The sequence below is a fragment of the Python bivittatus genome, unplaced genomic scaffold (assembly GCF_059951505.1).
Source record: "Python bivittatus isolate LINGU-HERP-01145 unplaced genomic scaffold, Pbiv_v1 ctg000560_np1212, whole genome shotgun sequence".
NCBI classification, from domain to species: domain Eukaryota; kingdom Metazoa; phylum Chordata; class Lepidosauria; order Squamata; family Pythonidae; genus Python; species Python bivittatus.
Genome location: NW_028277083.1, coordinates 4,234,518 through 4,248,642, shown reverse-complemented (window position 1 = coordinate 4,248,642; position 14,125 = coordinate 4,234,518). Strand labels below are relative to the sequence as shown.

Below are 14,125 nucleotides of genomic sequence, written 5' to 3'. Positions count from 1 at the left end.
CCAGATCAAAGTTGCCCCCAGGCCTGTTCCTTGCTACCAGCCTTGCAGCTTCAGGTTTTTTACCCCCTCTGCCAGCATCCATCCTGATGAAGCTGCTGGTATTAGTTTTGGGCTGAAGCTGGTTCAGAGAACTCAAGGGTGTCCTTGAGCACGGACAGAGGGCCACATCCCTACCTGGAAACAAGCTACTGTGCGGTTCTCCAAAACTCCTGCTCTTTGCATGCCCATTTCACTACCTCTCTGCCTTTCTCTTCGGAGTGCCAGGCCAACCGTCTGTTACCACCTCTGTATTTTTTGATTTTGTCTTGCAGAAGAAGAAGAATAAAGAAGGGGCCTTCTGCCCTTCCACTGGCTCATCTTCCTCCTCTTCTTCCTCCTCTTTGCTTTCTCCTCTGGGCATCGCCAGCTCCCTGCCGGACATTCGTGCTAGCTTAACCAGCTCTTTGACTTCCAACAAGAAGAACAAGGGCAAAGCGAAGACGAAGGAGGCAAAGAAAGAGGTGAGAATCAGAGACAGAACAAAGGCCCCCCAACCCTGTTTCTGCCCTCAATGTGCTGCCCCCAATCAAGCAGGAACTTCATGCTAGATCCAAATCTCAGGCAGTCACTTTTAACCTTTAGGCCACACTATTGTTTTATCCTTTCTATGTAGAAGGAAGTGGCATGGTTTGCTATGGGTACTATAAGCTACTGCAGGTATTACCTGGGCCTGTATTATACAGATTTGTACGTGTTTCTCCCCTATTGTGCACACTTTATTCTGATTTGATTGCATCTTCTAGTCTGGGAGGTGGCATCAGCTTTTCTGAAGTTTACCAACCAGACTCTGCCCCTTTCGCTTGGCAAAATCTCTTCTACAGCTTTTGCCTGTGGGAACGTCCCTTCCATCCTCTGGCTAGTAAGATTTCAGTGAAGACTGAGCACTTTTTGCCTGCATTTTATTAGAGCCAGAAGGTCTAAACGCTCATGGCTGCCAAACACAATGAAAGCGTAGCATGAGAATTTTAGGCTAGAAAACTCGCAGGGCTGGGGAAATTCCAAGGAGTTGCATAAATGGAGGACCACATTTGTGCATCTCCTTGGAATTTCCCCAGCCCTGTGAGTTTTCTAGCCTGAAATTCTCATGCCAGTCAGGGTTGTGTGTTTGTGTGTGTGTGTGGGGGGGGGGGGCCTTTCTAGCATTGCTGATGGCTCCCCAAGTCTGTAATGTGGCTTTCCCAGCATTGCTTTTCAACCCTTCCTTCCTCTGTTACAATCATTTGGAAGAACTCCAACTATTTCGGAATAGTGATAACAGAGAGCAGAGAGAAAGGAGTGATGGAGAAGGAGCTCAACTGTCATCCTGTGGGCAACAGAAGGAGGTTGAGGCTTAAGATGCGCTCACTCCATGGATTTCTGGGTATGCAAGTAGAACAAATAAATTGGTTTCGCCCTAGACCCGAGGGAAAGGAGGAGCCGTGAGCAAACTGATGGAAAGCATGGCTGCTGAGGAAGACTTTGAGCCCAACCAGGACAGCAGCTTTTCCGAGGATGAGAACATACCCCTGAACTTGCTCCTGGAAAGGCCCCTTACTCCAGGTGGGTACACAACGTGTCAATGTAAAATGGACAGTAGAATAAGAGATGGTTGGTCGTTTCAGTGGTTTCACGTGGGCAAAAGCTGCATTTCAACAGGATGCCTTTGTATCTCCCCCCTGAAACTGCTGGTGGAAGCACGTTGAACCATGCCAAGGTTAAGGCCCTTCTTAATTTAGGAACTCTAATTTGGTGAAGATATCTGGCTGGTTTATAAGAGGTCCAAGGGCTACTTAGAAATACCCCTTTGAGGAGGGACATCAGGTCTGTTGGAATATCAATGCCCTTGAGATGTTGCTGTGCATTCTTGCCCTACCATGCACACTTGAGTTAAGGAAAAACCCAGAAGTTCCCCTTTTTTATGTATTGCCTATGCCAGGAGGAGACAAAGTTGTCAGAAAGAACTTGAGGAGTTAGATCTGCTGGGAAGAAAAGCAGTTTAGTTCAATGTGTGTATCCAAGCACTGGATTCAATCTTATTATATATAAGTTGGAACCTGAGCTACTGGGAATAATTCAGGGAGAAGTGCTTGATGGATTAGTCCAGTGTTTCTCAACCTTAGCAACTTTAAGATAAGTGGACTTCAACTCCCAGAATTCCCCAGCCAGCCATGCTGGCTGGAGAATTCTGGGAGTTGAAGTCCACATATCTTAAAGTTGCTAAAGTTGAGAAACACTGGGTTAGTCTTTGAGCAGAGCTGGTGAAAGGCCCCTGCTTCTCATTTTTCCCCGCTGCAGATTTTCCCAAAATAATTATTGCCTGGTGATAGACCAAGAAAGAGATTAATGGAGCTGTCTTTGTAGTGGGTTGAGGGCCTTGTCCTGCTTCCATCTTCCATCTATAGGAAGATGAAGTTCGCTGAAGGGCCACGCATTAAATTTATGACAGTCCAGCTTGTTTGAGAAGACTGGACATTTGAGGATGCCCTCCTGGCTCTGGAAACAGGATGTGTGCATCTAGAAGGGATGAAAATAAGCATCTATGGGGTGGGGTGGGGGGCATCCTGCTGTTTCTACAAGGGAGTCCACGCCCTGAGCTCTGGTTCTCTTGCAGCTCCCCGTTCTTGCATCATCGACAAAGACGAACTGAAAGATGGCTTAAGAGTTCTCATCCCCATGGACGACAAGCTGCTCTACGCTGGGCACGTCAAGACTGTTCATTCTCCTGACATGTGAGCAAAAGGATGTCTCCGTCCTGGGGTTGGGCCTGGAGAAGAGCATTCAATAATCTTTTCGTTAGAAATAGTGATTTCTTTTTATCTGTGGCTATATCAGCTATAGAGGCTGATTTACGGTTGTGTTTTGGGTCTGTCTATTTCAGATACCGAGTTGTTGTGGAAGGAGAGCGCGGGAACCGCCCTCACATTTACTGCTTGGAACAACTGCTCCAGGAAGCAGTAAGTGGAGATGGGGCAGAAAAACAACCCCACGCGACTCAAACTTATCTTCCCTAGAGAATAGGGGAATGCCTTAATGCAGAACGTGGCTGAGGTGGTTCTCAGCACCTCTTCTACCCATCCTTGGCAATCATTCCCAGTTCTTCCATTCCCATGGTTCAGCCTCTATGCACGTCTATGTTTTTTTTCAAAATGGTTTGGGATGAGGTGGGGTGAAATCTAAACTCTGCCATTGTGATTCAGACTCCTGGACTTCTTGCAGAGAAATAGTGTGGGAAGTGCTGTGGATAAGATACATTGAATTTCCTGCATTTCTTTCATTGCACATCTCTTGGGGGAGGCTGGAAAAGGAAGATTAAGGTGCACAAGTACAGAGACACACCAAGTAAAATCTGAGATAAAATCCACAGGATGTTTAACTCCTCCCTCCCAAAATGGACACTGCAAGGTCCTAAAAAGACAGGTATTTAAAATGGAAAGATTAGAAATTCAGGGAGAATTTTTTAAAAAATGGTGTTGTAAAGGACCCAGCTAAAGTACAAGGTGAGCTTCTCATAACTGGGTTAATAAAAGTGCTCATCATTGGGACTGTCCAGAATCTCCTAGCCTTGCGTGGAGATCTCAGTTTTGAATCTGAGATCTTCTGCATGCAAGAGTTGTCCTTGCAGTATGTTGCCTGTGATCTCTAGTGATTGGTTCAGCTCTCAAAGGTTTCTGGAAGATGTTTTTAATGTAGGATCTTCTGCATGGAAAGCAGTTGTTCTCCCACTGAGCTATGGACCATTACTGGGTTCTTGTCACCAGAAGCTTTGTGTTATACAGTCTAGCTGAATCAGAGCAGGATATGACCCAAAAGAGGTGGTGGTTCCTGTGAACGGAGAGAGAAAAGGTTCTTGGAAATCTAAGCTAGGTGTCCTAGTGAAGGTACAAAATAGGACAACTCCAGCTCTTGAATCTTCCTTCCCATTCAGATCATTGATGTGAAACCCCCTTCCGTGCGGTTCCTTCCAGAAGGAGCACGAATAGCTGCCTATTGGAGTCAACAGTACCGATGCCTCTATCCAGGGACAGTTGTCCGAGGTAAGGCCGGGCTGCATCAAGCTACTTCTGGAACAGAGAGAAGGTGGAAATGAGGAGTGTTGGGTCATCCACTTTCTAATCCCTGTGGAATTTCTCCATTCTTGAAGAGAGCGGTGACTGGATCCCCTTGGGCATTCAGAAGTCATCTTAGAGTCAAGCCCACTTCCCAGTAACTTCATGGAGCCCACCATGCCTTTTTCTTAGCAACACTATAGAAGTTGGCCTTTGCTTCTTCCAAGATGTTTTTCACCTTTCCAGTCTAACCACTAGGCTGTTGGTCTCCTATCCAAGTATTAACCAGGCCTGGTTTTGCTTAACTTGTGAGCCTAGACACACCAGTTGGTGGTTGCTACTGCTGAAGCATCTTTGGGCATTACTTTAGCCAAATTCTCTGCAGCGTAGGTGGACACAGGCGGCAATCACGGTGGTACCTGCACTAAGAGACTCCCTAAATGCATCAGTCTGTTGGTGATTCCAAAAAGAAGCAGAAGCTCTTAGCCACCTGCTTGTACTCCTTTTGGTCTAATATAGATTGGAAAAAGTAGATTGAAATATGTTTTGTTCTTTTGCTCTCTCCCATAATTCTTGAGCCTGGGAGGAGTAAAACCAATTACATGCACAGACCATAAATTCAGGATGGACAGACCTGTCCTCTTCATGCAGAATGTAATTCCTTGATGGAATTTGCTGCCCCCAGATGTGCTAAGGGCTTAGGTGCCTTAAAGAGATTTGAAAAATTAATAGAAGAGAAGGTGGCTCTCCATCATTAGGGTTCAGCAGATTGCTGGAGACCTCTGGTCAACTATGTGGAAAACAAGAGGTGAGGTTGGGAGGATAATTGGTCTCTCCCAGTTCTTCCTCTTTCCTCCAGTTGTAACTCTTTCCTCTTCGGTCTAAAGGTGTCCATGATCAAGAGGAAGATGGCGATTTGATCACTGTGGAATTTGATGATGGGGACACCGGGCGGATTCCTTTATCTCACATCCGGCTTCTTCCCCCTGATTACAAGATCCAATGTGAGTTTGGTTTTCTGCTGCACCCCTGGAGAAATAGCCTCCTTACGCATCTCAGGATGGGGTGGGCTCCCAAGTTGCTTTTGTGTGTCCTTACAAGCTTCTTCAAGGTCAAGCTGTTGAAGTTTGGTGACCAGCCACAAAATTATGGTTTTCCTCCTGATCTTCTGCAGTAGAAAAATGGTGTGTAAAGCCTTTACTCAGGCTTTAATGCACCTATGAGTATTTTTAAAGGGCCAGATGGGAAAAATGGGGCAAAAAATCCTTCCCTTCTCCTCCAAAGATGTCATCAAATCAATGCCACAACCTCTGCGTTTCCTTCCTTCCTCCCTCCCTCCCTCCCTCCCTCCCTCCCTCCCTCCCTCCCTCCCTCCCTTCCTTCCTTCCTTCCTTCCTTCCTTCCTTCCTTCCTTCCTTCCTTCCTTCCTTCCTTCCTTCCTTCCTTCCTTCCTCTCTGTTGTAGGTTAAGTTGAAGGTCCAGTTTCTGAGAACCCAACAGGATAGAGGTTCACTTCTCATTTCCTTTTTATTTTCCCTTTCCCAGAGTTGATTGACCATACAAAGGACACCTCTATAGTGACACCCTCCTGAGAAGGTGACAGCACATGTCACTGATTCTCTCTAGGCCATCTTCCTTCAATGTGGGTATCCTCCAGAAGTATGGGTCAACTCCCAGAACTCCTTGTAACTGCCACACTGGCTAAGGAAGCCTAGGAGTTGAAGTCCACACATCTGGAGGCTTCAGAGGATGAACAAGGCTGTTCTAGAGTGCCCTATCAAGGCCTGGGAAATTGTAAGTGGGGACTGTGCAGAGACTCATCCTTCCTGTATATGCTGCATGCCAAAGAGATCCTGCTGGGGTGTCCAGGTTGGACCAAGCCTCTGATGACTCTTGGGGTCATGGGAAGTGGGGTGTGTTCAGCACCCGCTCAGACTGGCAATTGACCCTTACAGGTGCTGAACCCTCTCCTGCCCTCCTGGTGCCCAGCACGAGACGCCGCAGCCGTAAATCCAGTAAGGACATGGGAGAAGGAAATGGGATGGAATCCGAGGAGTCGGGAGCCAAAGGCAAAGGGCGTGGAAGGAAGCCAAATAAGAAACAGAAAACAGGTATGACTCTCCCACCTCTGTTGGGGGCGGGGGGAGAAAAAACAGCCTGACTCCAAGCCAAGTCATTAAGTTTTCCTATTTCATTAGAATAATACAATTGCAAATGAGAGATTCTGCAGCTATCAGAGCAGGATTTTCACCTCTGATCTCCCGTCCTCCTAGTTTGGATCTCTTAGCATTTGTCAGATTAAAAACAACAACAACACATCTTGGCTGGATTGAAAAAGGCCCCTACCTGCATCAGAAGACTTGTCATTTAAAACTTTGTCCTTCATTAAAATCCTTCTGAAACCTGCAAGGAGTAGAGATTTCTCCCATGGCTTCCAGTACACAGAGGGCTGTTTCTTCTCTAATGCAACATACTGGCCTTTCCTGAATAATCGCTCTCCAAAGATGTTGGCCTACAATTTACATGGATGGATGGATGGATGGATGGATGGATGGATGGATGGATGGATGGATGGATGGATAATAGACAGACACATAGACACATAGATAGATATAGAGACTACCAGAGTGGGAGGCTATAACAAATTTAAATCATCATCATCTTCATCATCATCCATATCATCTGTGGTACAGGCTGGCTGGGGTGATGGAAATTGTAGTCACCCATACTGGAAGGGACCAGGTGGGAGGCAGGTGCAGTTTAGATCCAGTCTGCTCATGAGTAAAAAGGAGAGCATTCTTTATTTTCTTTCAAGGTTGTGGTAGACGTTTGCGGATCTGGGCGGAGTAAACCAGTTAATTACTTCATTAATACTTTTAAAAGTCATCAGGGCATCTCTCAATCTCTCTGGCTGTCTAAGAATTCAGGATTGTAGGCAAGTAGTCCCCGCAATCTGAAGGATGAAAAGTGCTATTGTGTAATATCGGTATAAAGTTATGCTGGTCTATGACCGTAATAAAGATCTGATGGATTGATCTGTACAAAGCAGAACAAGGTTAAATGTCAAGTTTTCTCCTTCCTCAGTTGGAATTTCAAAATGTGGGGGGAAAGGTAATGAAGTTTATAATAAGTTTGATCCTTATCTAACTTGTTCATTTTTCTAAAGATAAGAACTGAATCAATAGGATTTCTCCCAGCTTTAGAAGCGAGGCATCCTCACTGGGCATAACATCTCTCTTAGGCAGGGGTGTCCGCGAAGTGTGGGTGGGTCAAAGTTTGCAAAAGGGTGAGTGCGGCATCGCAGTCAGTGCCCCAACCCTTTTGTACATGCGTGTCAAAAGGGATGGACCTTCCATTGTGATGCTGTGGCCGCCATTTTGCAAATGTTGACTCCCCTTGGTGGAAATCTCTGGCTTAGTTATTTGTTCAAAATTATTATTATTACACTTTCTGTTGCTTTCTAGAAGAAACCGTCCTGGCAGATCAGACCATCCAGGGGGCAAACTCTCCTCTTGTACCAGAACTGCCGGTTTGCAAGCAAACTGCCAAAAACTCCAAGAAGGTCCAGCCGATCCCTTCCAGGACACCTCCAGCTCCAGTAGAAGAAAAACATCACAGCAAAGGGGGCAAGGGAAAGATTTCTGCCAAGCTCCACAGCCCGGTCCCTGCCCCCTTCCAGGCGCCAGTGTTTGGCAACGTTCGTGGGAATGAACCCTACGCTGGAGCTTTTGGTCCTTCCAGTAGCTCCTCAGGGAAAGTGAAATCAAAAAAAGGAAAATCCACGGAGGAGGCACAAGAAATTGGGTCCACTCCCAAAGCTCAGAGGAAGATCCCAGACAGTGAGATCCTGATCAAGCTAGACCACGAGGGGGTCATGTCTCCCAAAACCAAGAAGACCAAAGAGGCAATGAGGATGCTGGGGGAGTCAAACCTGGCCAGTAGGAGAGAAGCCAAGAACATCTTGGGACTCAGCTACAGTTCCATTGCCTGCCCGAACCCTAAGCAGAAATCTTCCCGAAGCAAGGTTGTGGAGGGAGAGCCTCCTACGCCTAATTTTGGGGGCAAGTTTGATAACTCTGCGGATCCTCCACCTTCTTCCAAGGCTCAAGAAGACAGTGGTGAACTGGCCCCTGCAAGGGATGAGTCAGAAAGTAACACTAGTGGCAGCAGTTCAGATTCTGAAGGAGAAGAAGAAACAGAGAAGAATGGAGGTGGAGCTCAAGATAGTAGCTCGGCCAGTTCAAGGGCATCCACCCCAATGTCCTCCTCAAACTCCTCCTCCTCTTCTTCCTCCAGCAGTACTAGCTCCTCCTCTTCCTCTTCCTCTTCTTCCTCCTCCTCGTCCTCCTCCACCTCCTCCTCCAGCTCCAGCTCTTCCTCCTCTTCCTCCTCCTCGTCCTCCTCCACAACAGACGAAGACTCTTCCTGCAGCTCCGAAGATGAGGCAGCTGAGACCCAACCCAGTGCCTCTTCCACTCAGCCAGCCATCCCACCCAAGCCAGCCAAGGCATCAGGGAAGTCTCGATCATCTTCACATTCCCGAAATCCGAAGGAACCGCAGCAGCAGGTAGTGCAGAAGCAGCAACAGAGTGGGAACAAGAACCGGTGCAAGAAGAGGGAAGGAATCCACTTGCCCACAACGAAGGAACTAGCCAAACGCCAGAGGCTGCCCTCAGTGGAGAACCGCCCCAAGATTGCAGCCTTTCTACCTGCACGGCAGCTCTGGAAGTGGTTTGGGAACCCCACCCAGGTAAGAAGGCCACTCTGGATTGTCCTTCGCTATGCTTTCTTAGGGTGAGGTGGGTCATTTTATTTCAGCCATTGCTCACACTGGCTGCATTGTCTGGGAATTGCCAGCCTAGCACATCTGGAAGGCACTGGGTGGGGACCCAAGCATTTAACCTTAAGGAACAGGAAGCTTCTGAACATCTGTTTAGTCCAGGAACAAGTAGATCTTGAAATCAGCTGGACCATTGGAAGTCACTGAATTTTCCCCATGGATGGTGGTGGTGGTGGTGGGTTTCCCTTTCATTCCCATACAATCTCTACAGCCAATCTACCGATTTGAGTGTGCACTCTTATAAACCAGAAGTGCACAACCTTTGGAGGGCTCTGAACAGCATGCTGTAGTCCCAGAATTAAAACAGAGCTATATTTACATGTTGAGCATGAAACCGAGCAAACTCAGGGAGGCAGTGAAGGACAGGAAGGCCTGGCGCAATATGGTTCATGGGGTCACGAAGAGTCAGACACGACTTAACGACTAAACAACAACAACAAATATTTACATGTAAATGGAATTAATGAAGTGCAACAAATATGGTTATTTCACATACCTTTAACAATTTTCTCCTTCCATCCTATTAAAAATTACAGTGGATGCAACTTCGGTGAAGGTTGTCTTCTGGACTATGCCAGGACTTTTAAGAGTTGCAATCATTATGCTTCCCTACTGTAAGCCAGGTTTAGAAACCACAGGGGCTAGTTTCACACATTGTGTTGAATCTCCACCAAACAGAGGATGTGATGACCTAGCACAGTGTTTCTCAACCTTAGCAACTTTAAGAAGGACGGACTTCAACTCCCAGAATTCCCCAGCATGCTGGCTGGGGAATTCTGGGAATTGAAGTTCACCCATCTTAAAGTTGCTAAGGTTCAGAAACATTGGCCTAGTGTGATCTCTAAGATCAACCAGCATAAAAAGAAAAGTCTGCTCACATTAAGCCATCATTCATTAAAGCTGCAGTTTGTTTCTAGGCAGTTGGACAGGTTTATGCAAAGCCCATAAATGTTGGTTTACCATGGCAGTGGCAGAGTTCACCCAGTGAGCTAAGCCACAGGCCATCCAGTCCAAGTTTAACTGAACGTGGAAGGTCAAGATGTGAAGGAACCCTGAGATTTCATTTGTTGTTGTTGTTCGGTCGTTAAGTCATGTCCGAGTCTTTGTGACCCCATGAACCACATTGCGCCAGGCCTTCCTGTCCTTCCCTGCCTCCCTGAGTTTGCTCAGTTTCATGCTCATTGCTTCAGTGATGCTCTCTAACCATCTCATCCTCTGCCGTCCTCTTCTCCTTCTGCCTTCCATCTTTCCCAGCATCAGGGTCTTTTCCAAGGAGTCCTCTCTTTGCATTAGGTGGCCAAAGTATCTGAGCTTGAACTTCAGTATCAATTCTTCCAATGAGCAGTCAGGGTTGACTTCCTTTAAGATTGACTGGTTTGACCTCCTAGCAGTCCAAGGGACTCTATAACTCCCTGCTTTTTACCATCACAGAGACGCGGGATGAAGGGGAAAGCTCGGAAGCTGTTCTACAAGGCCATCGTCCGTGGGAAGGAGATCATCCGCATTGGGGACTGTGCCGTCTTTTTGTCGGCTGGGCGGCCCAATCTCCCCTACATTGGCCGAATCCAGAGCATGTGGGAATCCTGGGGAAACAACATGGTGGTCCGAGTGAAATGGTTTTATCATCCTGAAGAAACCAACCCCGGGAAGAAACTCAACGAAGGCAAGGTGAGTGGACAAGCCCAACCTTCTTGCAAACTAGCCAAAGTGCCAAATTTAAAGGGGGGGGGGATGCTGGAGAGGAGCAGCTTTGGAGATCCCTGAAGAATCAATTCAAGCAAGGAGTGTCAAAGCCTTATACTAGTGTAGGCTTTCATGGCCGGTATCTTCAGGGTTTAGTGACAGTGGTCTAGATTTCCTAATGTTTCTCGCTGGCAACTGTGACTAGCATCTTCACGGGCAAGATGGCCTGACACACAGACCACAGGCAACTGAGCAGGGACTGACTGACTGGGTTCCTGTCTTTATAGCCAAGTGTCCTGTCTTCTGATTGGTCTGTAGCCAAGCTGGTGGTTCTGATACGGAGCAGAGACCAGCCCTCACCAGCCTGCACCAATTGACCACGGTCACTAAATCCTGAAGCCCAACACTGCCCAACGGTGTCAAATCCTCCCTATAGGAGGTTTACTTACTGATGGATGGGTTTTTTTGGGTGGGTGGGCAGGCAAGGGACATATTTAATTCAATGGAGCTTTTTCCCCATTGATTTGGTGAACAACTGAATGTATCAGTGAAACATTGCAGTTTGTCCAATAATGCTATGTCTCTGGACATAAGTGGAATGTTGTATTGAATATCCCTTTGTTCAGCAAGAAAAAGGAGCACATCCCAAGGGCATGGCCATGGAAAGGAAATGGTTGGGCTTGCCTTCTAATCTTCTTCCTTCCCCTTGATGGCTATTTTTTTTTTCTCTTTGACCATCCCTCTGCTTCTGCATGGCACCTGGATTTCAGCGATGGGATCAGAAATCTGCCCGGAGCTTATCAGCAGCTCTTCAAGCTTCCAGCCAGAGAAAAGACTTCATGGAGGTATGTAGGCTGATAGCCCCTTTTCTGACTCATGAATTTCTTTAAAAGGCAGAAGGTTTTGGGAACTGCAGCTGATGCCTTCTGATAACATTTGTAGTTAAAAAAAGCTCCTCCTGATGTTTTGCTACCCTAGACTATAGACAGCTCTCCTCCAACAAGAAGCCTAGAGGGGGAGGGGGAGAGAAGTAAAAATACAAGAAGGCAAAGAGTGCTCCTTGGATGAGTCAAATGATATCAGGGAGCAGATGGGAAGGTCTGAGCCTCACACTCTAAAAGGAAGCTGTAGATAAGGACTCCAGGGTTAGCTGATGGGAACGATTCCAGCCCACAGAAACAGAATAAGAATCGCTCAGGGAGAGACGGGGAGACCATCTTGCAGAACTTCTTCCCCATCAGTCAAACAGCTAAGGCAAAATATATTGAGTATTATAACTCCATCGGTGGCCTTAAAAATTCAGCACCAAGTGGCTTGTAGCATCTTAAGGAGAAGCCAGTTTTTGGTGGTGTATGCTTTGGTAGGTAATGATCCATTTCTTCACAATCCATGGGTTTAGCGGAGTGGGCTGTAACTAAGGTTGTTATGCATCTGTTAGACGTTGAGGCAGAAGTTGGTTACCTCTTCAAGATCTGGGTACTGTTGCAACAAGATGACCCACATGCCTCAATTATTTAAGGACATTTTTGGAGGATTTGTGGGCAATGTTTCCTGAGTGATGGGTGCCCGGGGCTCTTGTGGGCACCAACTGTGTTGCCAACCCTTGCTTTAAGATGCCACAATATCCTGCTGTTGGTTTGGTGGCAACAGAGCGACTAAAAAAAAGTTTTCAGTTCAGTCCTTTCTTAGTTTTGTTAAGAACTTTTGATACGTTTAGGCCTTGTGCTTTGGAGAACAATGTAAAGAAGATAGACAAGAGTAAATGGGAATGAACGGAAATGAGAGGGGGGATAATAATGGGATCGAATAATGGGAGAATCTCAAACGTTTGGTGACTAGGAGATGCAGGGACCTTAGAAGGTCTCACTCTTTCTTTGCTTTAAAGCCCAGAGGGAGCGTTCGGCATATGTTCTAACATTTTGCTCTGCCTCGCTCTTCTCTTTCTAATCCAGCGGGCCTTATATCAGTCCTCCCACGTGGATGAAAACGACGTTCAGACAATCTCGCACAAATGTCTGGTGGTCGACTTGGAACAATACGAGCAGATGCTTAAAACGAAGAAGTACCAAGACAGCGAAGATTTATACTACTTAGCAGGGACTTACGAGCCCACCACGGGCATGATATTCAACACCGACGGGGTCCCAATCATTTGCTAAATGGCTTTGGGAAAGAAAACGTTGGAGGCACCTCGCACCCTGCCTCTCTCGGAGGAAGAGAAATGAGACGGAATGAAAGTTATGTGCCTGTTGAAACGACAGCATGATTGTGTAGTGCTCAGTCACAATGTTTCCAAAACTAAAAAAAGAGAAAAACCTGCAAGAGATTTCCCCCCCATCTCCAGGAGCTTCTTGACATTAACTCAGAGTGATGGATTGGATTCTGTGGCTCCTGAAAAGAATGAAGTTGGGATTTTTAAGAAAATTAATTCCCACGTAGGCAGTAGGCTTGTTTTCTGCCCTTTGCAGTACAGTATTGGACTACAGGCAGCTCCATCATTAACCTTTGAGTTTGAACATTCATAGGTTATTTCATAAGATGCCAATATCTGGGGGGAATTGGCGTTCTTTATCTTCAGGGTACCGGTTTTATCTGCCCTCACCAACTGAAAACTCAACTTGTAGAAGAATACATGGTTGGTTTAGGGACAGCTTTGAGCAAATGCCAATCAAGAGGTGGGTTGGGCCCCTTTTTTCCCCACCTCTCTATCTCAAAAAACTGCTCTAGCAGAGGACTGGTGCGAAGAAACAACTGTAGAAGTCACGGCCAATAAGATTGTTGCTGGAACAACAGTTGTCCCACTTCCCTTTTGAGTTACAAGGACTAGAGCAGGTGGTCCAGAAATCCACCGCTGAATTTCATTTATTCTTTTTTGTCACCCTCTGTCTCCAAACACTTGGAATTAGGAAGGAGCCTCTTTCTCTTCTAAGGAAATGCTGTTCAACGGAAATACTTCCTCCCTCATGTAAAGTATGTTACTCTACAGTAGGTCCAGCTTGGAAAAATGGTTCCTCATCAGACGTTCATAAATATTGGGGGGAATATGTATCTGAAAAAGTAGGCTTGTTCGATTCCTTGCTACTCCCACCTCAAGAAACATTTTAAACAGGGCTTGGACATGGTCAACCAGCCCCTGAAGACTACTGGATGTTCATTCGGAGCAAAATGCTGAAGCGTGCATCCTTCTTTCTCACCATTACCAAAACACAGCACTTGCAGGACGCACGTAATAACCGTTGGTGGGTAGTGCTGGGAAACACGCCTGGGTCTTGTTGCAGGATCATCTGCGCAGACCTCATCCCAGATTTGCCATTTCTCAACCATCCAGAAATTGAGCTGCTGTTTCCTGCCCCAAGGGTGGAGAAACCTGAACATTGCCACCTGCCTGATTCAAGCTGGAGGCAAGGCCCAAAGGTCTGCTTGGGTGTGGGGCTGACGCAAAGGTTCAGAGGAGGCCAGAGAGGGACATGGTGACGATGAGAATCACAGTGTTTTTGCACTTAAGAAAAACCCCAAACTCCTACACTACAAGAGCAAG

At 46.7% G+C, this 14,125-nt stretch overlaps 1 protein-coding gene across 5 annotated transcripts in view; it reads left to right on the top strand.

Annotated features, from left to right (window-relative positions):
* Positions 1-13,776, top strand: part of TNRC18 (trinucleotide repeat containing 18) — an 80,134-nt gene extending 66,358 nt beyond the window's left edge. For 4 of the 5 annotated variants that reach the window (XM_088148009.1, XM_088148011.1, XM_088148007.1 and 1 more), the window contains 11 exons: positions 312-500; positions 1,437-1,578; positions 2,630-2,747; positions 2,897-2,972; positions 3,944-4,052; positions 4,952-5,068; positions 6,020-6,175; positions 7,529-8,814; positions 10,336-10,572; positions 11,358-11,432; positions 12,540-13,776. In XM_088148009.1, the coding sequence (XP_088004135.1) occupies positions 312-500; positions 1,437-1,578; positions 2,630-2,747; positions 2,897-2,972; positions 3,944-4,052; positions 4,952-5,068; positions 6,020-6,175; positions 7,529-8,814; positions 10,336-10,572; positions 11,358-11,432; positions 12,540-12,746 (2,712 nt within the window). In that variant the 3' untranslated portion in view covers positions 12,747-13,776. The remainder of the gene's footprint in view (positions 1-311; positions 501-1,436; positions 1,579-2,629; positions 2,748-2,896; positions 2,973-3,943; positions 4,053-4,951; positions 5,069-6,019; positions 6,176-7,528; positions 8,815-10,335; positions 10,573-11,357; positions 11,433-12,539) is intronic. The other variant, XM_088148010.1, reaches the window with a different exon arrangement.
* The last annotated feature ends 349 nt before the right edge of the window (positions 13,777-14,125 follow it).